Here is a 26,450-nt window from a genome sequence, read left to right as displayed (position 1 = left end):
TTCTACACAAAAACAATAATAATAATAAAGACACCAAATTGGGACAAATGACTCTGTCCAAAAAAAAAGTAAAATATTATACATACATTACAAAGTTTGGAAGCAATTTATTATTATTATTATCTCATCTCATTATCTGTAGCCGCTTTATCCTGTTCTACAGGGTCGCAGGCGAGCTGGATCCTATCCCAGCTGACTACGGGTGAAAGGCGGGGTTCACCCTGGACAAGTCGCCAGGTCATCACAGGGCTGACACATAGACACAGACAACCATTCACACTCACATTCACACCTACGCTCAATTTAGAGTCACCAGTTAACCTAACCTGCATGTCTTTGGACTGTGGGGGAAACCGGAGCACCCGGAGGAAACCCACGCGGACACGGGGAGAACATGCAAACTCCACACAGAAAGGCCCTCGTCGGCCACGGGGCTCGAACCCGGACCTTCTTGCTGTGAGGTGACAGCGCTAACCACTACACCACCGTGCCACCCCTATTATTATTATTATTGGAAAATTATTCTCAGTGTTTTGAGACTATAGGTAGTCGTTGACTTATGACCGTCTGGTTATGACTGGCAAGTGTTTCCCAGCTGAGCTAGCTGAGTGTACGACAGTTTCCGCCCCAGCTCCCGGCAGCCTCCCGCCACGTACAACAGTTTCCACCCCAGCTCCTGGGTTATGAAACGAGCAAATGCTCCCGCCAGCCCGAGCGCTGCAACAGCTGATGATGACGTAGACGACCCACAGCCAAGCACCAGTGATGCCAGCGGTCACTAAGTTTTGTATTTTGCCATGTTTTACATTTGTATTTTAGTACGTTTCAAACTAAAATGTTTTCTATTTTTCACAAATTTTTGTTTTGCACACATTAAACGAATTATACTGTACGCAGTGTAGTATGCAGTGTTTGACTTAAACCAAATAATAAGCCAAGGTAATGAAATAAGAAAATGTTGATAAAATAATTTATTTATACTGATATATATTTATTTATAATGATATTGTAATTTAATAAATTACAATATCATTACACATCACAATATACTTACATTCATTTAACACAGGCCGACTTATGACCAGATCGGTTTACGACCAGTCAGTCGTAACCAAACGCAGTCGTAAGTCGACGACTACCTGTAGTTTTGTGTAATCCAGTGTAAATATTTGGGGAATATAATAGTTGGGAGAAGCCATGGCCAAATGGTTAGAGAAACAGCTTTGGGACCAAAAGGTTGCTGGTTTGATTCCCTAAACCAGGGGTTCTCAACCTTTTGCAACCTGGGCCCCACCAAAGCTGGTTCATTGCAGTTGGGGGCCCCTCTTCTCGCCCCGCCCCCATCCCCCCCCCCCCCCCCCCCAACACACTCACCCGCAGTGACGCCACCCGACCTACAGCACCTTATATTGACCGATAGATAGATAGATAGATAGATAGATAGATAGCCCTGGGCTAGATTATTATTATTATTATCATTATTATTATTAGTAGTAGTAGTAGTAGCAGTAGCAGCAGTAGTAGCATTATCCATTCCATAGAAATACATAGGCCTATTATCATTATTAGGCTATTGTTATAATTGGCAGTAGCACCACATTTCTCATCTGCTTTCGGGCATTATTATTATTATTATTATTATTATTATTATTGCCTATTATCATTACTAAGCTGTTGGCAGTAGTACAAGACTTATGTTCTTTCAGGCATTATTATTATTATTAGGCCTATTATTATTATTATTATTATTATTATTGCTGTTGTTGGTTGTTGATATTATTATTATTATTATTATTATTATGCTATTATTATTAATAGGCATTAATATTATTATTATTATTATTATTATTAGTGTTTTTATTAGGTATTTTATTAGGCTTATCATTAGCTGGCTATTGATATCATTGGGAATTGGGACCAGGCGTGAATTTAGGTTTTACTTTTTACTGTGTCTTTGTGATCTGCATTTGCGTTAATGCGAGACCTGAGCCTGCTTTGCCTTACAAAGATCCTCGATTCTTGGCGAAATGTTTGACAAGCACAGTCTCAAGTCATCCTCAATTTGCGCACGATTGCGATATTTCGTTTTGAACGCAGTCATTTTTGAAAATCCTGCCTCACACAAGTAGGTCGATGCGAATGGGATGAGCAGTTTCAAGGCTACGTCACACAGTTGCAGGTACTCCTGCATCAATGCTGCCCAGAATGTCGAAAGAGGGCATGAGGTGAAGACTGCCTTAAGTCTACTGTCACTCTTCAGCTCAATAAGCTGTTCCTGCATGTCAACTGGAAGTTCGTCAGCAGTACACACAAATGGATCTCGAACCCACGCAAAAGAGCGATAATCCTCTGTGAAGTATGCCGCCAACTGTTTTCTCATTACCGACAGGTGCTCTGACGCTGCTTGAAAGACAGATGAGAAATCGTGGGAAGTGCCTGCATTACTGATAAAGTCTGCAAGGCTTGGGAACATATCACAGTTCCCCCGACTGATGCGGCTACACACACAAGATTTTATGATAGATTGATGATAGATTTTATAATAGTATTGATTTGTATGTAATAGTCCAATGTCCTGCATTTTGACATGGGTAAATGTGTTGCATCTGCTTAGCTACTATAGCCTGTTAGCCCCAGATTTTTTTTTTCCTCCATACATGAAGCCTATTCGCGACCCCCCTGGAGTACCTCCGCGCCCCACCAGGGGGGCGCGCCCCCCCGGTTGAGAACCACTGCCCTAAACCATCACTGATAAACCAGCCATCATGGGGTGCATCAGGGACGGCAGAGAGTCAAGTTTATTTGTATAGCGCTTTTAACAATGAACATTGTCGCAAAGCAGCTTTACACAATTTGAATGACTTAAAACATGAGCTAATTTTATCCCTAATCTATCCCCGATGATGAAGCCTGTGGCGACGGTGGCAAGGAAAAACTCCCTCAGACGACATGAGGAAGAAACCTCGAGAGGAACCAGACTCAAAAGGGAACCCATCCTCATTTGGGCAACAACAGACAGCATGACTATAACATTAACAGTTTTAACATGAAGTCAGTTTCGTTGATGTTATAAACTCTTCATTGATGGAAACTTGAGTGCAAAACTGTTCATGACAACTGCAGTCCTAAAGTTAACAAGACAACTGTAGTCCTCAGCCATAAAAGCATTACTGTAAGAGTCCAGAGTGTCAGAGAGGAGGAGTATAGGAGCCTGGTGAGGGACTTTGCCATTTGGTGCAACAGGAACCATCTGCAGCTCAACACCTGGAAGACCAAGGAGCTGGTCATTGACTTTGGGAGGTCCAGAACAAGGTCACGACCAGTTCTGATCGAGGGAGTCGAGGTGGAGGCTGTGGATTCCTACAAGTACCTCGGGCTGTGGCTGGACAGCAAGCTGGACTGCACTTGCAACACCAATCACTTATACAGGAAGGGACAGAGCAGGCTATACTTCCTGAGGAGGCTGCGGTCCTTTAACATCTGCAGGAAACTCCTGTGGATGTTCTATCAGTCTGTGGTCGCCAGTGTCCTGTTTTACACCGTGGTGTGCTGGGGGGGCAGCACATCCAAGAAGGACACATCCAGGCTGGACAAACTGATCAGGTGGGCCGGCTCTGTGGTCGGCATGAAGCTGGACTCTCTGGTGACGGTGGCAGAGAAGAGGTCTATGGACAAACTACTGAACATCATGGACGATGCCAGTCACCCTCTGCACACCGTCATCAGCAACCAGAGGAGCCTGTTCAGTGACAGAATGCTCCTTCCCAAGTGCAGGACGAACAGACTCAAAAACTCCTTTGTCCCTCACGCCATCAGACTGTACAACTCCTCTCTGGGGGGGAGGAGGGGGAACAGGAGGACAGAGGACGGGAAGGAGCAGTAGCCTAGCCTGACAATAAGCAATACCGGACAATGTGCAATATAAAGTGCAATATCTCTCCTGCCACCCCCCCTTCTTTTTTAACCCCTCCTTCCTCTCTTCCCCATATCTTATTCTTTTTATATTGTATATGTAAATACTTAATTTAATTTATCTAGAAGTTTTCTCTATTTTCTATTCTCTGTTTATCTGTAGTGATGCTGCTGGAATCTTAATTTCTCTGAGGGAACCCTCCCAAAGGGATCAATAAAGTTCTGTCTAATCTAAACTAAACCAGCAGGACTGGTTCCAGTCCCGTTGAGCAAGGCACATAACCGCCAACTGGTCCGGTGAGAGTGGTGGCGTACCTTGTGTCTGATTAGCCAAAGAAAAGCTGATGATGTGATCATCAATTTGGGCAGGAACCCAACTGTAACTGAAATAAACTGACAGTGTAAATATCGTTAATAATCTGATGTGTGTTTTAGGGATCGACCGATATGTTTTTTTCAGGGCTGATACCGATTATTATGGAATTGGGATGCCGATAACCGATATGTGCAACCGATAAATGTAAACATTATAATTCACATGAAATTAAACATAGCACACACTGACACAGACCTTCATATCCATGAAATGTATGTTTAATTGTAAAATTGAACATGAAATTTTGTGCAGGGAGATGCCAGCAGCATTTGTACAATAAAGTCAAACATTAGTTAGAATAAAATGAGAAATAAAATAAATATTCACCAATAAAAAAATAAATCACTCCCTACTATATTCCAGCTCACCATTTTCAGTGGAAAATAAATGAAAATACACTCTGGATGCTTTTACACTAAGAACTAAGTAAGACTTACCAACTTCAAGTAGTTTTTAAATAACAAACCAAGTGTAGGGAGCTGCCTGCAGCATTTTTTAAAAAGTAAAATCAAACATAAAGTAGGCTATCGCTCCCTATTATATAACAACTTAACAAGTAACCGTCTACATTCTAATGCTTTTAATGCCCAAGCCTAATATTCCCAATTTAGGAGGATTATATTGTAGTGAAGGAAGCAGTTGCTCTGCATGTTAAAAGCTCTGGTTAAAAGGAGCGGCTGCTCCTGTAAGAGTATATCGCTTTCCGAATCAGAAGCGCTAGCGAGGAGAATCACTTGCGCAAGAATTATAAATACTAGTGGAGTACATTACAGCGCAATGTGAAGTAGCATAAGAACATTTAAGTCAAGAGTTTAATTGATGTGTTTCGTTCATTAGCGTTTATCCAAGCAAGTGTGCATCCACGACACAATTAATTACTGAGCCCACAACAAGCGTCCTGACAAACTCCCTACAGTATTACACAGCCTGCTAGCACCATATCACACCTGGCGTGTTTAAATGTTCAAATAGCGCTTTATAAAGTTACCTAACATATACAAGTGCAATGCGCTTTCTGAGCACGAGTCACGGCATGAAGTTTACTCATCACCATAACAAACAGCCAGTAGGCTTGCGCTAGCCTACAGAACACACACACTACGTTTTATTTCGTCTTCCCTTGACCACCTCTCTGTATGGCTGTCATTCTACTGTTCGAGTAGAACTACTGACACCTTCACAACGTTTCCAGACGGGGATTTAAAAATGACTGCAGCCTACGTTATGCTGGGGACTGCTTACTATGGACAACATTACATGGAGTTTCAGCGAGACTAGTTGGTTGTAGGCTAATTCAAGTGCTTCCTTCCGTAAGCTAAGTTTGCCTGGCTACACAGATGCAAATGGACAATTTTAACGAGTAGTAGATGAAGAATGTAAACATATAATGATGTTGTGCTTTTGCAACTTGTGTGTTTGTGACTTACTGCGGCAAAAGCAGCGCGTCCTTACCTTGAAGTGGGATCTGCTTCTGCCCGTACGGCCGCCTTGAAACAGTTCAGAGTGTTTAGCTGCGCGTGTCGATTGGCTGTATCCCTTGTGCCAAACAAATCAGATGTTGTGGTGGGCGGGACCGTGTTCTTGAACTCAGAGAGGCGAGTGCAGGAAAGGACGTGCAGTGACAGTCGCGTTAGGAACGAAATGGATGCAAAAAGGCATGTTAGCATATCGGTGGAAATTATGGCCGATACCGATAACCCTAAAAATGCAGAATATCGGCCTGATATATCAGCCAGGCCGATTATCGGTCGACCCCTAGTGTGTTTGGAGGAGCAGCTGTTCCTGAGTGAAGTGTGTTATTGTTTGCTGGTGATTTGTAATTTGAAAAGTAAAGGCTGTTAATTTATTAATCACAGCTACAATGATCAGTTTCTCCTTGCTGTGTGTGTGTGTGTGTGTGTGTGTGTTTGTGTGTGTGTGTGTTTCAGGTCAGAGCAATGCCGCTGGATCTCCTGTTTCTCCCGCCGGAGCACTCAGATGTCGGTACACAGCGATGCCGTCTGGGTCCAGCGGTGATGGATGACCTCGGTCTGCGTCTTGGTTCTCCGGTGCTGGTGACGCTGCCAGGCAGAGTTTCCTGTCTCTGTACAGCGTGGCCACGCCCCGACCTGGCCGACGCCTACCTGCAGCTGGACCCCACATGCTCCTCGCCGAACCTCCACCCACGTGAGCTTCATGGACTCCGCCTCAGGGCGGAGTGTCTCAGGGCTCTGAAATGTCAGAGTGTGAAGCGTCTGCGTGTGACTGCGCTGGTGCACAGCAGCGAGTATAAACGTAGGACGTCTGCGCAGGCGGTGGGAGCACTGGCTGCAGAGCTGCTCAGAGGACTATACGTCCACGAGAAGCACCTGGTGAACGTCTCACATGCAGGGACACCGATTCACTTCCTGCAGGTGGACAGTGTGAACTCGGGCTCTCATAAAGTGGGACGCGTGACGTCCGAGACTCGTCTGGACGTGGTGTCAGTTCAGACGGTGGAAACGCACCAGCGCTGGGCGCGTGAGGGTTCTGCTGTGCCTTTGGGTGGACTGGAGGAGGTTCAAGCCACGCTGAAGGAGATGGTGACACTCCCACTTCGTTACCCAAACAGCACACAGCGTGTGGGCGTGGCAACGGGGCATGGCGCACTGCTGGTGGGACCTCCGGGTGTGGGGAAGACACAGCTGGTGCGCAGCGTGGCGCGGGACGTGCAGGCGGCGCTGGTGATGGTGAGTGGGCCAGTGGTGGTGGGGTCACGACCCGGAGAGAGCGAGGAGAACCTGCGTGCTGCGTTTACTCGGGCCTCGGAAGCAGCGCGAGATGAACCGTGTGTGCTCTTCATCGATGAGATCGACGCACTGTGTCCGAAACGGAGCTCCAGCACCGGAACCCCGGAGAACCGACTCGTCGCTCAGCTCCTCACCCTCATGGACGGAATCAGCAGCGACGACAGGTTCGTCATCATTGGAGCCACCAACCGGCCGGACGCCCTTGACCCGGCACTCAGGAGGCCCGGCCGCTTCGACAGAGAGGTACAGAACCAAGAGAACCGTATTACAGTATGAATCCAAATCCGTGAGTTTATATCCAGAACAAAGTCAGTCGATTTTCATCTGTTAGAGAGAAAAAGAATGAAAAAGGATAAAGGGAGGAAAGAGATAAACCAGGGATAAAGAAAGAGAAATAAAGAACGTTCTGTTCAACATGTGGAGTAGAAAAGAGAGAAAAGGAGGACAGAAAGATGGAGGGAGGAAAGAGAGACAGAACATTCAGAAAAGATAAGAAAGAAAAGAAGAAGCCAAAAAAACATGAGGAATAGAGTAAAGAAAGTGTGTGTGTGTGTGTTCCAGATAGTTGTGGGTGTTCCCACTCTGCAGCAGAGGTACCGGGTTCTGCAGTGTGTGTGTCGCAGTATTCCGCTCGACCCGAGTGTGGATCTGAACTCCATCGCTGAGATGACGAGTGGATATGTGGGGGCGGATCTGAGCGCGCTCAGTAGAGAGGCAGCACTGCAGGCCATACTGCACTCTACACAGGTCTCACACACACACACACACACACACACACACACACACACACACACACTGCACCGATCTCAGCTACAGTTTTGACTCTGATATTGTTTCAGGATGGAGCTGGAGATTGCGGCCAATCAGGAGTCGAGGATGATAAAGTGAGAATGGAGCACTTTGTGAAAGCGTTGCGATTGGTCCCGCCCTCCTGCCTGAGGAGCAGTGTGGGCGTGGCTGAGTTCAAACCTGTGAGCTGGGAGCAAATCGGAGGACTGGAGGAAGTAAAGAATAAACTCAGACAGGTGAGGAGAGAAAACACACACACACTCCGTCACTTCTTCTTTGTCTTCTCTCCATCTTTTCCTTCTGTGGTCCTTTTAATCTTCTTTTATCTTTTCTCTGAATTAATTCTTTCTGTTTACTTTGATTTGGATTTTCTTTCTTTCTCTTCTTAACACTTTTTTTTTATTAACGTTAATAATGTGTGTGTAGAGTGTGGAGTGGCCGATGAAGTTCCCCGAGGCCTTGGTGCGTGTAGGTGTGTGTCGTGCGCGGGGTGTGTTACTGTACGGGCCGCCGGGCTGCGCCAAGACCACACTGGTGAAAGCAGCAGCATCTTCATCACACTGCAGCTTCCTCACGCTGAGTGGGGCGGAGCTTTACTCTCCCTACGTGGGGGACTCGGAGAGGGCGCTCGCTCAGGTACACACACACACACACACACACACACAGAGTTGAAGTGAATAACTTGGTCCCCGTATGGCTCTCGGTCTCTCAGCTGTTCCATCAGGCGCGGGCGTGTTCTCCCTCCATTGTGTTCCTGGACGAGATTGACAGCTTGGTGGGTTGCCGTGACGACAGAGGCAGTTGCCGTGGCAGCAGTGTACAGGCTCAGGTGTTATCAGTCCTGCTGAATGAGTTAGACGGTGTGGGCTTTAAACCTGCTGAGAGACGAGAAACGGGACAGAGTGAGGGGTACAAAGGGAGAACACGCAGAGACCGACGGGTCAGGAACAACAACACAAATAACAATAATAATATAACAATAACAACAGTGTAGTAATAAAATAATAACAATAGTAATAATAATAATATTATGAACTGGCTTACAGGTTTCAACTGATGTACTGGGTGTGTGTGTGTGTGTGTGTGTGTGTATGTGTGTTACAGATGCAGCTCCAGGAGTTGTGTAATCAGGACGTGATGATTGTTGCTGCCACGAACAGGCCAGACATGTTGGACAGCGCTCTGCTCCGCCCAGGCCGCTTCGACCACATCATATACGTCCCCCCACCTGACCTACAAGTAATCTATTAGCTCCACCCACAAACACCTGGCTTACAAGTCATCTTTTAGCCCCGCCCCCAAACACCTGACCTACAGGTAGCCTTTTTAGCCCCACCCACAGACAACTGACCTGCAGATAAACTTTTAGCTCCTCCCACCATTGATGCTGACCCTACAAATAACCTTTTAGCTCCTCCCATTTTTTTACCCTGACCCTACTGACCTATAGGAACATTTCTGAATATTCCTCCCACAACCACCTGACTTCAAGGTATTGAAGCACTTCATAACCCTCACCTACTTAGAACTAAAGTGTGTGTGTGTGTGTGTGTGTGTGTGTGTGTGTGTTTGCAGGCTCGTCTGGCCATCCTGCAGCTCCACACAGAGAAAATGCCGATGAGTTCTGATGTGTGTTTGGAGGATCTGGCAGTTCAAACAGACCTGTTCTCTGGAGCAGACCTGGAGAACCTCTGCAAGGAGGTTACAGCTCTGTTGTTGTTGTTGTTATTATTATACTGTAGCTAGTTGCAGAGTGTAGTTGTGAACTAGCTGATTTCCTTATTGTGTGTGTGTGTGTCTGCAGGCGGCTCTGTTAGCTCTTCATGAAGAAGGGATGAGTGTATCCACGGTGCAGCAGAAACACTTCCAGAAGGTTCTACAGAATTTTCAACCATCAATCAGCTCACAGCAGCTCCTGCAGTACCAACAGCTCTTCAGATGCAGCTGCAGTTAGCATGCCGCGGTTAGCACACCGTGGATAAACAGTATATTTATTGGTACCTTTATGCTAATACGCTAACACTTGGAACAGTATTTCCTGTTTTGTGTGAGCTGTTCAATCTCCTGATTAAAAACATTTCACTGAATATTTGCGTTTTTACTGTAAATCCCAAATATCCAACAGGATATGAGTCGGGGCCAAAAATGTGATGTGTGTGTGTGTGTGTTTTCTGACAGTTTTATACAAGTTAATTTGGTAAGTTCTAAATGTTAGTCTGGTTGATGAGCATCTGACTGCTGACCACAAATCCTCTACATGATGTGCGTGTCTGAGTTGGAGACACTGCATATTCACTTCAGTGTGTGTGTGGTCTATAAATATGTCCTTTGTGTCACCTGTCTGTTGCAGTCGTGACATTTTTACCTCCACAGACACTCAACACATCAGCAGCCTCAATGAACAAAAGTCCTCTTGGGTTCTCTGAGAGTCAAACCTGCTGTTCCTGACTCTTCTCACTGGGTGGGGCTTCACTTAAACAGGGTTTAACCAGGAGCTCAAGCCCAAACAGTCAGAACCAAACCCCTAAACTCCATCATGTTGTCTCTCTGTTTCCCTCCTGCTTTAATTCTCCCTTAGCTGTGTTCATTATTTATTGGGAAGCCGTGGCCTAAAGGTTAGAGACGCAGCTTTGGGACCAAAAGGCTGCTGGTTTGATTCCCTGGACCAGCAGGAAAACACGTGGGAGTGAATAAACTGCACTTTCCTCTCCACGGCTGTGGGATAAATTCAGAGGAAGACTGTCACTGAGCTCTAATGTACATGTGATTGTATAAAGGCTTAAAATTCCCCAAATTTGATTTTAGTTTTATCTAATTTCATGAATTATTCTGTTGTTGTTGTTAATTACATAATATTACTTCATTTACTCTGATTCGCTCTACTTTAGTTGAAATATCAGAACTCCACAGGGATTAAAGTTCTCCGGCACCATGCCGGATTTCCGGTTTGTAGTGATTGCCCGTGGATTTAAAAAAATAATAAATCGAAAATAAATTGACGGCAATTAAAAAAAAAAAAAAATGACCGTCGAAATCCCTCTTGTGTTTGTCAGCCAATGGTAGTAAAGGAGCGCTCTGAAACTGACAGTATTAGCCAATCAGAAGAAGAATGGGGCGGGTCTAAGGAAAGCCTTTACCCCCTCCTCTCATTTCTTCCTTGCTTCGATGCGGTGCAGTGCTGAAGATCGACACGGAAAGTCACCTCGCGCCGTTACGGCTCCATTCAACGGAGAGAGGGTAAAAAGTAAAAAAAATAAAATAAATGAACTTTTGTGTTGGAGAGAAGGGCGAGGGAGAGAGAGAGAAAACGGAATTGCATGGTGGCGTGGGCACCTTGTGCACTTTGTGTTTCATTTTTGAAACAAGTTGTGATCATTCCAACTTCACTGAAAAGTACTTTGGATATGCAAATGTAGCACTTTGTTCAGCACCCAGTAAAAAGGGGAAAAAATGGAGCACTTTATGTTTCATTTTTGAAACAGGTTGTGATCATTCCAACCTTACTGAAGCACTTTGTTGAATTTTATCTGATTTAAGTTATCATTTTATGTAGTATTTAATGTTTTTGATGTTACTGGGTTTTTGATGTTAACGTTCTATTGGTTTAAATAACATTTGTGTATTTAATTTGCCATTCTACTACTGATGTTCAAAGTTATTGAAATGGTGAAATTGTTAAATTATTTCAATTATTAAAACTTTTAATGCTCTCTAAATGCCATACTGAATTTCATCTACCTTTGTAACAGTTCACCTTGTGACTGTAGGTTAATTTATTACTTGTTAAGGACAACGCTGAGCACCAAAACTGGATATCAAAAGAAATGTGGTACATACAGGTGGTAGATATAGTAGATGCACTTTTGCCATCTTCTGGCCGTTTTTGGTATTGGATTTTCAAAAGTCAAATTTAATTTTCCATTCATGCAATCTCCGATCCCATGCCCCCACAAACCCCCTGGTATGGCTTGAAAATAAACACACAATCCAAAACACGTGCACACACACACACACACATATATATATATATATATATATATATATATATATATATATATATATATATATATATATAAGTTTCTTGCCTGTGTCGACAAAGTTCAGGCTCAGGATTTTTTTTTGCTTTAATCCCTGACTCCACTCTGTCTAAAAGACTTGGAGTTCTCCTGAACCTTAGAAGTTCTCAGTTTTAAAGGTTCTTAAGCTTAAACTTACAGGACTAAGAAATCATGGGTTTAAGCTCTTGGGTTAAATGTTCCTTTGCCAAAAGTTTATAAGCAAAATTTCTTGTGGGCTGACTAATTTCATAACATTGTTGAGGTTGAAAATTCCCGTTCAAAAAACTTCCACTTCTTATATTACAGTCCTAAAAGTTACCTACCATCCATCCATCCATTTTCTACCACTTATCCAGATCCGGGTTGCAGGGGTAGCAGCCTAAGCAGAGCAGCCCAGACTTCCCTCTCCCCGGCCACCTCCACCAGCTCTTCCGGGGGAATACTGAGGTGTTCCCAGGCCAGCCGAGAGATGTAATCTCTCTAGCATGTCTTGGGTCTGCCCCGGGGTCTCCTCCCAGTGGGGCATGCCCAGAAAACCTCCCTTGGGAGGCATCTAGGGGGCTTCCTATAACAAGGTGCCCAAACCACCTCAACTGACTCCTTTCGATGTGAAGGAGCAGCGGTTCTACTCTCAGTCTCTCCCGAATGACCTAGCTTCTCATCCTGTCTCTAAGGGAGAGCCCAGCCACCCTGCAGAGAAGACTCATTTCTACCGCTTGTATCTGCGATCTCATTCTTTCGGTCACTACCCACAGCTTGTGACCATAGGTGAGAGTGGGAACGAAGATGGACCAGTAAATTGAGTTCTTTGCCTTTTGGCTCAGCTCTCTCTTTATCACGACAGACCAGTTTAATGTCCACATCATTGCTGATGTTGCCCCGGTCCATCTGTCCAACTCCCGCTCCCCCTCACCCTCACTCGTGAACAAGACCCTGAGATACTTAAACTCCACTTTAGGTAGCAACTCCCCCCTGACCCGAAGTAGGCACTCCACCCGTTTCCGGCTGAGCGCCATGGACACAGACTTGGAGGTGCTGATCCTCAGCCCAGCTGCCTCACACTCAGCTGCAAACCATCCCAGCGCATGCTGTGAGTCACAGATTGATGAAGCCAACAGGACCACATCATCTGCAAAAAGCAGAGACGTGATCCTGATGCCACCAAACTGGACACCCTCCGCCCCTTGGCTGCACCTAGAAATTCTGTCCATAAAAGTTATGAACAGAACCGGTGAAAAAGGGCAGCCCTGGCAAAGTCCCACATGCACCGGGAACGAACTTACTGTCGGCAATGCGAACCAAACTCCTGCTCCGGTCATACAGGGTCCGAATGGCCTGCAGTAGTGGGCCCTGAACCCCATACTCCCGAAGCACCCCCCACAGGGCACCACAAGGGACATGGTCGTAAGCCTTCTCCAGGTCCACAAAACACATGTAGACCGGTTGGGCAAACTCCTATGTCAAGTCAAGTTTATTTGTATAGCGCTTTTAACAATAAACATTGTCGCAAAGCAGCTTTACAGAATTTGAACGACTTAAAACATGAGCTAATTTTATCCCTAATCTATCCCCAATGAGCAAGCCTGTGGCGACGGTGGCAAGGAAAAACTCCCTCAGACGACATGAGGAAGAAACCTCGAGAGGAACCAGACTCAAAAGGGAACCCATCCTCATTTGGGCAACAACAGACATCATCATCATCATCATCAGGGCGGCCTCAGCCGAGCTGCACACCTAGCTGTCCAATTCTCACGATCCAGCATACAATTGGCTAGCTCGGCAATGTCGGCCGCCCCTGCGTCCCCCTTCAAAGTGTCCAAGAATGTTGTTACTGGGCGTCCAGGCCGGCGAGAGCCGTGGGTTGGCTCCCACAAAACTAGATGGCTTGCTGGCAGATCGCTGTGGCGGAAACAGTGGCCTGCAAGGCCAAGCCTGCGCCAGGCAACCTTGTCTGTGATCTTGGGCAGGTCGCCATATAGGACTTTGTTGGAGATATGGTCCTGCCAGTTGACGTTCAATACAACTCACAACATGCGGGTGTATGAGCCGTCCAGCGACTTCTGAAGGGATGTATTCAGTGCCCAGCACTCGCTTCCATATAGAAGTATGGGTTCCACGGTGGCGCGGAAGAGTTTGATCTTGAGATCTTGTGGCATGCTTGATTTCCAGACAGCCTTCATATCATTTAGGGCTCTCCAAGAGAGTGCCTTGCGCACCTTCATATCACGACTTGTGGAGCTGACCCAGGAGCCTAGGTATTTGAAGTCGGCTACTTCCTCCAACAACAGACAGCATGACTATAACATTAAAGGTCTGATGACACGAACATGACTCTATGCAATTTCTTAAATAAACTATACAACATGGCAAACATGTTAGATTTCTGTTATAATTACGTGAAAAGAAGCTGTTGTTACGCAAATATCCAACTTTTAAAACCCTTTGGTGACTGACCCCTTGAAAATGGTTCCTCCAGGAACGATGACGTTTCAGTTGTCAAGACAACGGAAAAACTAAAATACAAGAGCATTTTGTTTTGTGCACAAGAGCATTGTGACGTATCTTTCTGTTTTTGTATTTTAGTTTTTCCGTTGTCTTGACAACTGAAACGTCATCGTTCCTGGAGGAACCATTTTCAAGGGATCAGTCACCAAAGGGTTAATTGCACAGCGCAAGAAAACTGGGTCCATGGCTCGCGGCCATGTTGTGATGTCAGTGGAAGAACACGCTGCGGTTCACTGGCTGTTCTACTTTGGTTCTACTCAATGGAAATGGCGCATGAAAACGCCGGTGAACTCTCTAGTGCTAGCTCTTCCTCTTCTGGGAGTCTAGAATTGTGTTGATCTCTTCCGAATAGAATCTATGATAGCCTACCCTCTTTACCCTTTGCCTCTCGTTGCTAGGCGGCAGTTACATGAAAGCCGCAAGCTTTCACAAGCAAATACATGACTGATATCACACCGACTTTATGATAACATTTATGATTATCATGTAGAATCTATAGCTCTACGTACCTTTATCTTATGTCATTTCACAACACATGTTCTGACAGGAGGACTGTCTTTGGATCCGGCATAGCTACTAGTAGACCCCCTCCGGAATACTGGCAGTGTTGCCAGATTGGGAGGTTTCCCGCCCAGTTGGGCGGTTTCAAGTGCATTTTGGTGGGTTTTGAACATATTTTGGGCTGGAAAACTTCAGCAGTATCTGGCAACAGATACTGCTGACGTTTTCCAGCCCAAAATATGTTCAAAACCCACCAAAATGCACTTGAAACCGCCTAACTGGGCGGGAAACCTCCCAATCTGGCAACACTGTGTAGGCACTGCTGATGGTAGCAACACACGTTTGTGCTGAACTGAACACCCAAGAGATTCCTTTAAGCTGGGAAGGGTGTCAAAACAATCCAAATCGAAGTGTTCAGAGCACAGGACGGATGTTGGTGAGGGCTCCCACTTGTCACGAGTGCGCCTGACTTGCTTCACCCACTTCGCATGCAGCTCGGGATCTCTGGGAAACTTGAATAAACTTACCCCATCCTTGTGGGTTTTGGAGCAAAAGCCGGCAATACAACGCGAAGGCATAATAACTATATATATAATAATGTATAATAATGTATAATAAAAATACTAATAATGATAAACTGAACACCTGTCGCATCAACAACAAACTGGTAAGTTAGGAGGAAGGTTCTTTCGCTGACGTCATATAGCTCCTCCTCCTCCTTCGTCTCCTGGGTGCTGCAGCCCCGTCAAATTTGCCCAAATAGCCGCGTTTATCATCATAACTTGTAAAATAGGCGCCTTCATGAATTAATATATGGATCATCGGGAATTACTTTTTATGTTATAAAACATCGCCAAAGATGTCAAAAACATGTCATCAGCACTTTAACAGTTTTAACATGAAGTCAGTTTTGTTGATGTTATAAACTCTTCATTGATGGAAACTTGAGTGCAAAATTGTTCATGGCAACTGTAGTCCTCAGCCATAAAAGCATTACTATAAGAGTCCAGAGCATCCTCCAGGTGTGACTTCCAACTGTCCTCATGGGGCCGTCCTCTACAGGAGCGATGCGATGAGACTCCAACCAGACACAGGGCACCAGGATGGATCAGGCAGGTCTGAGGAGCAGAAGAGGTTCAGCATCCCGATCTCAGGATTGACATGTAACTCAGAGGGACAAATTTGGGGGTAGGGGGGGAGAGAGAGAGGGAAAGAAAACACAGGTTGTTAGGTATGCCCAATGTCACCTGAATTAGTAGGAACAGTATACATATTGCACTGAGTACAAGCAGGGACTCCGGCAACTAACTATGACAGCATAACTAAAAGGGGAGAGCCAGAAGGTAACACAGGGATGAGGGAGCCCCGGGACATAAAGCAGCAGCCACTACACCGTCAACAAACTTGAGTGAGCAAGCGAGTGGGGACTGACAGCATCCATACATCCCAGTTTACCAAAACACTCTGTCTGAGGATCCTCCAGATCTACTCCTTTACCTCATAAACACCATTAACACAAGGCTTGACTAAACAGATGTTTTCAGCCGAGACTTAAACACTGAGACTGTGTCTGATTCCCGAACACTACTTGGAAGGCTGTTCCATAACTGTGGGGCTTTGTAAGAAAAGGCTCCGCCCCCTGATGTAGCCTTCACTATACGAGGTACCAGCAGATAGCCTGCACCTTTTGATCTAAGTAGGCGTGGCGGGTCATAGAGGAGCAGAAGTTCACTCAGGTACTGTGGTGCGAGACCATTCAGTGCTTTAAAGGTCAATAGTAGTACTTTATAATCAATACGAAATTTGATTGGGAGCCAATGCAGTGTGAATAAGACAGGGGTGATGGGGTCATATTTTCTAGTTCTAGTAAGGACTCTTGCTGCTGCATTTTGAACTAACTGGAGCTTGTTTATGCACTTATTGGAACATCCAGACAGTAAGGCATTACAATAATCCAACCTGGAGGGAACGGAAGCATGAACTAGTTTTTCAACGTCATGTAGTGACATTAAATTTCTTATCTTAGCAATATTTCTGAGATGAAAGAAAGCTATCCGGGTAATGTTATCAATGTGAGTTTCGAATGAAAGACTGGGGTCAATAATCACTCCGAGGTCTTTTACTGCTGCACATGAAGAAACAGAAAGGCCACCCAGAGTTACTGTGGAATCAGAAAACTTACTTCTAGCTGCATGTGGTCCGAGTACAAGTACTTCAGTCTTGTCAGAGTTAAGCAGAAGGAAGTTAATAAGCATCCAGTGTCTAATGTCCTTTACACATTCCTCAATTCTATTAAGCTGGTGTCTCTCATCAGGTTTTGCAGAAACATACAACTGTGTGTCATCAGCATAACAGTGGAAACTAATACAATGTTTACAAATAATATCACCCAGAGGTAACATATATAAAGAAAAAAGCAGTGGACCCAAGACAGAACCTTGTGGAACACCAAACTTTACCTCAGTACGTCTAGAAATATCACCATTTATATCAACATACTGATAACGATCAGTGAAATAAGAGCTGAGCCAGGAGAGGGCCGTTCCCTTAACTCCCACAACATTTTCTAGTCTATCCAGAAGAATGGAATGATCAATGGTATCAAATGCTGCACTAAGGTCAAGCAACACAAGCAGCGAGACACAGCCCTGATCAGACGCCAACAGTAGGTCGTTTACTACTTTAACCAGTGCTGTCTCTGTGCTATGATGAGGTCTAAATCCTGACTGATACATTTCATGGATGTTATTCCTATGTAAATATGAGCATAACTGCTGTGCCACAGCTTTTTCAAGGATCTTGGAGATAAAGGGGAGGTTTGATATTGGCCGATAATTGGACAGCTGACAGGGATCAAGGTCAGGTTTTTTAATCAGGGGTTTGATAACTGCTAGTTTAAAGGATTTGGGTACATAGCCAATCGTAAGAGAAGAATTTATTATTTTTAGAAGCAGTTCAATTACTTCAGGTATTATCTGTTTGAATAGACGTGTAGGTAAGGGATCTAGTACACAAGTTGAGGCTTTTGATGCTGAGATTAATGAAAGTAATTCAGTTTCTTTTAGGGGAGTAAAACATTCTAATTGCTGATCTGATACAGTTATATTGTTAACCACAGGGTCACTTACATTGTCTGACCTTAAATTAGTAGTTTGAATTTTTTGTCGGATATTCTCAATTTTGGCAGCACGGTGGTGTAGTGCTTAGCGCTGTCACCTCACAGCAAGAAGGTCCGGGTTCGAGCCCTGTGGCCGGCGAGGGCCTTTCTGTGCGGAGTTTGCATGTTCTCCCCGTGTCCGCGTGGGTTTCCTCCGGGTGCTCCGGTTTCCCCCACAGTCCAAAGACATGCAGGTTAGGTTAACTGGTGACTCTAAATTGAGCGTAGGTGTGAATGTGAGTGTGAATGGTTGTCTGTGTCTATGTGTCAGCCCTGTGATGACCTGGCGACTTGTCCAGGGTGAACCCCGCCTTTTGCCCGTAGTCAGCTGGGATAGGATCCAGCTTGCCTGCGACCCTGTAGAACAGGATAAAGCGGCTACAGATAATGAGATGAGATGAGATATTCTCAATTTTGTCATTAAAAAAGTTCATGAAGTCGTTGCCACTACATACGGTACTGCAGGTGTGCATGTGTCTATAGTGGACTTATTCCTGGTTAATTTTGCTACAGTATTAAATAGGAATCTCGGATTATTTTTGTTATCTTCTATTAGGGAGGAGAGATATGTTGATCTCGCAGCACGAAGAGCTTTTCTATACTTCAGGAAGCTCTCCTTCCACGCTAATTTGAACACTACCAATTTTGTTTGACGCCATTTACGTTCCAATTTTCGAGTGGTCTGTTTTAATGTGCGAGTGTCATCATTATACCAGGGTGCTAATTTTTTGTCTCTGGCCATTTTCCTTTTAAGAGGAGCTACATTATCTAAAGTATGGCGGAATGTTGACTCTAAGCGTTCAGTTGCCTGATCAAGTTCTGCAGGGGCTGACAGTGACCCAATCAAAGTTGATAACTCTGGGAGATCACTTATAAAGCTCTGTGCAGTAATTGATGTGAATGTACGTTTAATACAGTAGCGTGGTGAGGTGCATATATTATTACTCAGACATATTTTGAATGAGATGAGATAATGATCTGAGATAACTTCAGACTGTGGAAGTGTGACTATATTGTCTACGTTTAACCTGAATGTTAGTATTAGATCGAGGGTGTGACCACCATTATGGGTCGGTCCTATGACATTCTGATTAATCCCTACTGAATCTAAAATGGACACAAACGCTGTTTTTAAAGGGTCTTCTGGGTTATCGAAGTGAATATTAAAATCTCCGACAACTAAAGCTTTGTCTAAGGAAATAACCAGATCTGAGATAAAATCTGCAAATTCAGAAAGAAACTCAGAATATGGCCCCGGGGGCCTGTAAATAATAAGCAATGGAATTAACTGGGTAGACTTATTTTTTGAGGCTACATACATTATATGAGTATGAAGAACTTCAAATGTATTAAATTTATAACCAGGTTTTTGTGTTACACCTACTGTAGATAATCATTATAAATAACCGCGACGCCTCCTCCTCTGCCAGTTAGACGAGGCTGGTGTATATAACTGTATCCAGGAGGACTCGCTTCATTTAATGCCATATATTCATTTGGCTTAATCCATGTTTCAGTTAAACAAAGTACATTAAACTCCTGATCAGTAATGAGCACCCTTCAGTACCCTTGCAAGGGTAAAGAGCTGCTCCAGTGTTCCATGACCAGGACAAAAACTGCATTGTTTCTCCTGGATCCAAGGTTCGACTATCGACCAGACTCTCCTCTTCAGCAACCCAGCATAGGCTTTCCCAGGGAGGCTGAGAAGTGTGAGTCCCCTATAGTTGGAACACACTCTCCGGTCACCCTTTTTAAAAAGGGGGGACCACCACCCCAGTCTGCCAATCCAGAGGCACTGTCCCCGACCTCCACACAGTGTTGAACAGGCATGTCAGCCAAAACAGCTCACCAACATTCAGTGCCTTCAGGAACTCAGGACGAATCTCATCCACCCTTGGAGTCTGGCCACCGAGGAGCTTTTTAACCATCTCAGCAACCTCAGCCCCTATGATGGGAGAGTCCTCCCAAGCACCCTCAGACTCTGCGTCCTCCTCGGATAACATGAAGGTGGGATTGAGGAGATCCTCGAAGTATTCTTCCACCACTGGATGATGTCCCCATTTGAGGTCAACAGCACTCCATCCTCACTATAAATAGTAGGGATAGAGCACTGCTTCCCCTTCCTGAGCCGCCGGACGGTTTGCCAGAATCTCTTCAAGGCCGACCGAAAATCACTTTCTATGGCCTCACTGAACTCCTCCTACACCTGAGTTTTTGCTTCAGTGACCACCAGAGCCATGTTCTGCTTGGCCCGTCGGTATCTGTCAGCTGCCTCTGGAGACCCACAGGCTAACAAGCCTGATAGGACTCCTTCTTCAGCTTGACAGCCATTAATATCACTCCGAATTAGCTCAGTGGGGACTATAATCAGGTAGTACTGAATAGTGGAGTGCTGAACACCTCGCTGTTGGTGAAATTTATTTGTTTTTCTAGTGAGGTTGAAAAGTCCAGTTCAAAAAACTTCCACTTCTAATATTACAGTCCTAAAAGTTACCAGCACTAAAAAAATAGCTTTAGAAATGTTAGATCTAGAAAGTTCTGCTAAACATTCTGGTGCTAAAAAGTTTCAGTGATATAAGTTCCTGTGTTACACATTTACAGTGCTAAAAGTTACAGTTCTGAAAAATTACAGCTCTAAGAAGAGTTCCAGTGCTAAAAGTTAGTTGTAAAAGTTAATTATAAAAATTGTTTTAAAAGTTAGTGCTAAACCGTACACTGCTAAAAGTTATTGGTCTAAAAAGTTACAGTTCTAAAAGATACAGTTCTGAAAATCTACAGTGCTAAAAGTTAGTGTTAAAAGATAGTTATAAAAGGTAAAGTGCTAAAATGTTACAATTCTAAAAACTTAGTTAAAAAAAAATCCAGGTTTAAAAGTTACTGTTCTAAAAAGTTACAGATCAAAGATGTTCCACTGCTGAAATTCTAGTGCTAAAAATTTTCCATTCTACAAGTTACAGTGCGAAAAATTTGTGGTAAAAGTTGCTATTCTAAAAAGTTCATACTATAAGTTCCTGTTCTAAAATTTTACAGTGCTAAGTTAGTGATCAAAACTTTCAGTTTTAAGTTACAGCCCTCAAAGTTCCAATTCTGAGAGTTCCAGTTCTAAAAAGTTACAGAGCTAAAAGGTTCCACTGCTGAAAATTCCAGTGCTAAAAACTAAATGCTAAAAGATAGTTATAAAATTGTTATAAAAATTTACGTTGCTACATTAGTGCTAAAAATTGCACTGCTAAAAGTTAGATCTAAAATTTTCCTAAAAGTTCTTAAAAAAATTAATTTCCAGAAAGTTGCAGTTCTAAAAGTTAGATTTATTAAAAGTTAAAGATCTAAAAAGTTCCATGGCTAAAAATTCCAGAACTTATACAACTTTCAGTTTATAAATTCCACTGTTTAAGTTCCAAAGTTTCCCTTCTAAAAATTCTAAATATTTTCAGTTGTAAAAGTTAAAGATCTGAAAAATTCCACTGTTAAAATCCTAGTCCTGACAAGTTTCAGTTCTAAAAATTACAGTTCTAATATTTTATAGCTGTAACACTTCCAGTGTTAAAGGTTTTCTGGGTCGAAGTACCGGAACTGAACCTTGTTGTGGTCATGAACACTACGGAACCTGAAAGTTTCTGCATCTTTAAGGTTCTTAAGTTTTGGATTTCTCTTAAAGGTCTGTGCTCACATTTTTACTTTTTAAAGCATTTGTGTATATGTGTGTGTACTTATAAAATTAAAAAAATCAAATAAAAATATAACTCTGCAGATGAGCAGCAATGTTCTTTTTGGAGAGCAGTGGCTTTCTCCTTGCAACCCTGCCATGCACACCATTGTTGTTCAGTGTTCTCCTGATGGTGGACTCATGATCATTAACATTAGCCAATTGCCGCTTTTCCACTACAAACGCGGCTGAGCCGTGCCGTGCTGAGTCGAGCTGAGTCGAGCTGAGCGGGGCTGTTGGAGTTGCATTTCGACTACAACCGCGCTGAACCGTGCTGGCTGGAAGTGGGTGAACACATTGGGTGGAGTTAGCGAAAGTGGGTGGACGTCACGTGATGTCGTTAAGCAGCGCAAACAGTGACATCAGTGAGCTTTTAAGCGGTAGTCTCACGACCCGAATAGTAAACAATAAATATGGAGGACATGGAGTCGTTAGTGTTGCTGGTCTTGGTGCTGTGGCTTGTTGTCACCGACAACGCCAACAGATACTGGCAAGAGCGTATAGATGAGGCGAGGCGCATAAGGCTTCAGAAATTCTCGTAATTCGTAATTCTTCTTCCGGGTTTGCGGTGTTTACAGATCCCAGCGTGCTCGCGGGGCGTGTGTGGGCATGTGAGGACACTCCTCCTCACCAATCAGTGCACAGGGGAGTGTCTGCTCACGCCCCCAGCCTCACTCGGCTCGCTTTGGCTCGCTTCAGCCCTACTCCAAAACCGTGCGAGTTTTAGGGGCTAAGCAGGGCTGAAGAGAGCTGAGTCGTGCTGTTTTTTGGTAGTCGAAACGCGAGCCGTGTCGGGCTGAAGTGAGCTGAAGCGAGCTGAAGTGAGCTGAAAAAGGGTAGTGGAAAAGGGCCAAATGTGAGAGAGGCGTTCAGTTGTTTAGAAGTTACCCTGGGGTCCTTTGTGACCTCGCCAACTATTACACACCTTGCTCTTGGAGTGATCTTTGTTGGTCGGCCACTCCTGGGGAGGGTAACAATGGTCTTGAATTTCCTCCATGTGTACACAATCTGTCTGACTGTGGATTGGTGGAGTCCAAACTCTTTAGAGATGGTTTTGTAACCTTTTCCAGCCTGATGAGCATCAACAATGCTTTTTCTGAGGTCCTCAGAAATCTCCTTTGTTCATGTCATGATGCACTTCCACAAACATGTGTTGTGAAGATCAGACTTTGATAGATCCCTGTTCTTTAAATAAAACAGGGTGCCCACTCACACCTGATTGTCATCCCATTGATTGAAAACACCTGACTCTAATTTCACCTTCAAATTAACTGCTAATCCTAGAGGTTCACATACTTTTGCCACTCACAGATATGTAATATTGGATCATTTTCCTCAATAAATAAATGACCAAGTATAATATTTTTGTCTCATTTGTTTAATTGGGTTCTCTTTATCTACTTTTAGGACTTGTGTGAAAATCTGATGATGTTTTCGGTCATATTTATGCAGAAATATAGAAAATTCTAAAGGGTTCACAAACTTTCAAGCACCACTGTACCTGCACATTCCCACACCATCTGTTGTTGATGTACATGCAGACACCGCCTCCTCTCATCTTCCCCGAGACCAATGTGCGGTCTCCACGGTAGATGGAGTGTGTGTGGAGCAGGAGAGCCGAGTCTGGCACGCAGTCCAAAAGCCAGGTTTCCATGAAAATAAGAGCACAACATTCTCTTGTTTCACGCTGGGGGGGAGTCCGGGTTCTCAGCTCATCCATCTTGTTTTCTAGTGAGTGTACATTCACTAACAGCAGGCTAGGTAATGGTGGTCGTGTAGCCCCCCTCTCCTGCCTCTCTGCCTCAGGCTCTCTGGTTGCTGGCAGCACTGCTCCCGCAAGGCCGCTGCTGCCGTGTCTTGCCCACTGGAGTTGGCTGGGTCCAGACGTAGGAGAAAGTCAAAGTCCAACAGGTGATGTTTAAACTCATGATGAACTTTGCTGATGTCCAGAAGTTCTTCCCTACTGTATTTTACTGTCGCATATGCAAATTGTACACTCAAGATACACAAAAACACCAACACACACACAAAGTTACATTGGTGCCGAGAGAGTGAGACAAAGACGTCAGCCACGGTGGGCACCATCTAACCAAAAACCTTTTGCTTTCGTGAAGTGATGACTCCATTCCCATGAGGCGCCTCACTGTGGGTGTGACCTTGATGATACTATTGTTAGCCATGTGATGTGTGGCCAGTAGGGGGAGCCACAGACAGTGAGGAGAATGGTAGTTGCTATGGTGAAGGAGCTTCCTGATAGACAGGGTGTGTGTGTATGTGTGTATACGTGCCATCATCCTCGTCTCAACTACAGTTTAAGTCTGAGCCCTGACGGAACACTCATGCAGAAACTCACTCACTCTCTTTCAGTGTGACCTCGACCCCGGCACAGGTGAGTCTGCTCGAGCCTTCACACTCCATCACCATTACATCATCATCATCATCATCATCATCTTCATCATATTCATCACTGTAATGAGTTTATGATGTTTGTAGAAAATGGTGACTGGAGGATTTGTGCAGATGCTCAGGAAGAGAAAGGAGGTCAGTTTTTACACTGTGTGTGTGTGTGTGTGTGTGTGTGTGTGTGTGTGTGTGTGTGTGTGTAAGATCAGATAAGACTGGAATATAATGTTGAAATTTGGCCGTTGTTGGAATCGAAGCCTGTTGCAGCATGATGAAGCAGAAACACGAGTGTCTAAAGCAAGAGACATTTATTTATGCAAATGAGGCTTCGTCTAATTAAATATGTGGAAATGTGCATGATTTATAAAACCAATAAATCTAGTATCTAAGTAAAAAGAAAAACTTCACTTGTATAAAAATAAATATTTAGTTTTAATTTTAAAAAGTTAAAAATTAAAAAAAATCAACAATTTGGTAAATTTTTCTGTAATAAAATTCTAATTAGTGACAGGAATGAGTGTGTAAAATCTGAGGAAATTTATATAAATTGAGATTTTTGATTCTGAATACGGATATTGATTTTTATTTTTAAAATCCAAATTTAATTTTGAAAACAAAATTAAAAACACTGAGGTTTAATGAATTTCTGCTGGAGTCAGTGCAGTTTAGAAGACGAGGTAACAAAGGAAATGGACGTGTAAAAATCACACTGACACAAACACACCTCCATCAGGAAATGAGTTTTCAGGGATGGATCAGATGGTGAGATTGTGAAGTGGGTGGGGCTTAAAAATTAAAGTCAAAGTTGCTAAGTTTCAGAAAAAAAAAATAAAATCAGTGAAATAAACATTTTACTGCCAAGGCTCGATATTTTATTTAGAACAGTTTAGTAATTTAAATTATATAAGCGCAGTTTAGCTAAAAGTCTGAGAATATTCTTGATTATTCTGTTCTTATTTAAGTTGTGTGTGTGTGTGTGTGTGTGTGTGTGTGTGTGTGTGTGTATTTATTTATTTATTTATTTATTTATATTCCTTTAGGTTTCATATATCTTTATTGCACTCTATTCTTGTTACTGTTTATTCCTGACTCTTTTTCTATCTGTGAGCTGCTGGAACGTGTAAATTTCCCCACTGAGGGATGAATAAAGTTTATCTTATCTTATTAAATGCATTATTTCTACCTGTAGTGTCTTACCTTAATTTAAACTTAATAAATCAAACTGCAAAAAAGAATGAAACAAATACAATGAGCAAAAAAAAAAAAGAAATCTGAGATTAATCTTTAGGAGTGAAAATAATGAAGAGGAAATAAAACTCATGATGTAGGAAGTAAACAAAATAACAATGTAATAGTGATAACACAAAAAGTGCACAAATACAGAGAGCCCTCAGCTCAACTTCACTCAGGTGTGGAATTACTGACTGGAGGATTTGGGGGCCGTGTACGACATTCCTGATGTTTGCGATGTTTGATCTGTAGCTCATCCCTCTGATCGGCTTCATGGCGTTTGCAGCGACGGGAGCCACATCAGCCTGCATCTACTTCCTGTTCACCAAAACAGATGTAATGTAAGAACGTCTGATGTGTGTGTTTGTGTTTACTCATTGATAATTAAAGCATTGTAATAAAAATGTAAATATATTTATTCGATAGATTGAACAAAACCTCAAACCCTGAGCCGTGGGAGAGACTCGACCCGAATAAACCACAAAAGGTACAAGACTTTTCTCTCCTGTTTTTATTAATTAATTATCATCTTTCTTTTATAATTTAATCTACTTTCTACATTTTTAATATTTTATTTTCTGTAATGTTGGTGGTTATCATTGTGTATTTGTAATATTTTATGTTTGTGTGTGTGTGTGTCGTGCAGCTCATCACCATTAATCAGCAGTGGAAGCCAGTGGAGGAACTGGAGATTGTGAAGAAACTGACCAAGTAAAATTATCATCTCAGAACAACGTCTAAACTTTTGCTCTCTCTCTCTCTGTGTGTGTGTGCATAGCTTTACCTGCTGATGATGAAGAAATAATTACTGAATGAAAAGTAGTGACACACTGAAGTGCACTGTATCAGACCTGCAGTCAGACTTTATTGTGATATTTATGGATTTAATTTCATGAGAGATTAATGTATAATGATGTCTTTATTACAGCACAGAACACTGACACTGCTGAAGTGATCATGTGATTCCTGAATGGGATGATTAATGTGATGATTAAACACCGTCTGTAACTCTGTAACTGTGCTTTGTGACAAAGTGAAAGAATGT

At 43.5% G+C, this 26,450-nt stretch overlaps 2 protein-coding genes across 4 annotated transcripts in view; both read left to right on the top strand.

The window, feature by feature from the left end:
- afg2b (AFG2 AAA ATPase homolog B) overlaps positions 1–26,450 on the top strand; it is a 29,104-nt gene that overhangs the window by 336 nt on the left and 2,318 nt on the right. Inside the window, exons 1-9 of one of the 3 annotated variants that reach the window (XM_060924301.1) lie at positions 394–818; positions 6,217–7,299; positions 7,618–7,803; positions 7,896–8,081; positions 8,272–8,481; positions 8,558–8,785; positions 8,950–9,084; positions 9,421–9,546; positions 9,650–9,932. In XM_060924301.1, the coding sequence (XP_060780284.1) occupies positions 798–818; positions 6,217–7,299; positions 7,618–7,803; positions 7,896–8,081; positions 8,272–8,481; positions 8,558–8,785; positions 8,950–9,084; positions 9,421–9,546; positions 9,650–9,799 (2,325 nt within the window). In that variant the 5' untranslated portion in view covers positions 394–797 and the 3' untranslated portion in view covers positions 9,800–9,932. Of the gene's footprint in view, positions 1–388; positions 819–6,216; positions 7,300–7,617; positions 7,804–7,895; positions 8,082–8,271; positions 8,482–8,557; positions 8,786–8,949; positions 9,085–9,420; positions 9,547–9,649; positions 9,933–26,450 lie in introns of those variants that run through there. The other 2 variants (XM_060924302.1, XM_060924303.1) reach the window with 2 other exon arrangements.
- c6h15orf48 (chromosome 6 C15orf48 homolog) overlaps positions 24,061–26,450 on the top strand; it is a 2,413-nt gene continuing 23 nt past the window's right edge. The window contains exons 1-5 of the mRNA XM_060923080.1: positions 24,061–24,161; positions 24,266–24,313; positions 25,658–25,746; positions 25,832–25,892; positions 26,052–26,450. The exon at positions 26,052–26,450 is cut by the window's right edge and continues 23 nt beyond it. Of these exons, the coding sequence (XP_060779063.1) occupies positions 24,269–24,313; positions 25,658–25,746; positions 25,832–25,892; positions 26,052–26,120 (264 nt within the window). The 5' untranslated portion in view covers positions 24,061–24,161; positions 24,266–24,268 and the 3' untranslated portion in view covers positions 26,121–26,450. The remainder of the gene's footprint in view (positions 24,162–24,265; positions 24,314–25,657; positions 25,747–25,831; positions 25,893–26,051) is intronic.

Source organism: Neoarius graeffei, chromosome 6, assembly GCF_027579695.1.
Source record: "Neoarius graeffei isolate fNeoGra1 chromosome 6, fNeoGra1.pri, whole genome shotgun sequence".
Classification (NCBI taxonomy): domain Eukaryota; kingdom Metazoa; phylum Chordata; class Actinopteri; order Siluriformes; family Ariidae; genus Neoarius; species Neoarius graeffei.
Note: the sequence above shows the minus strand (reverse complement) of the source record. Positions and strands in the feature narration are given on the sequence as shown.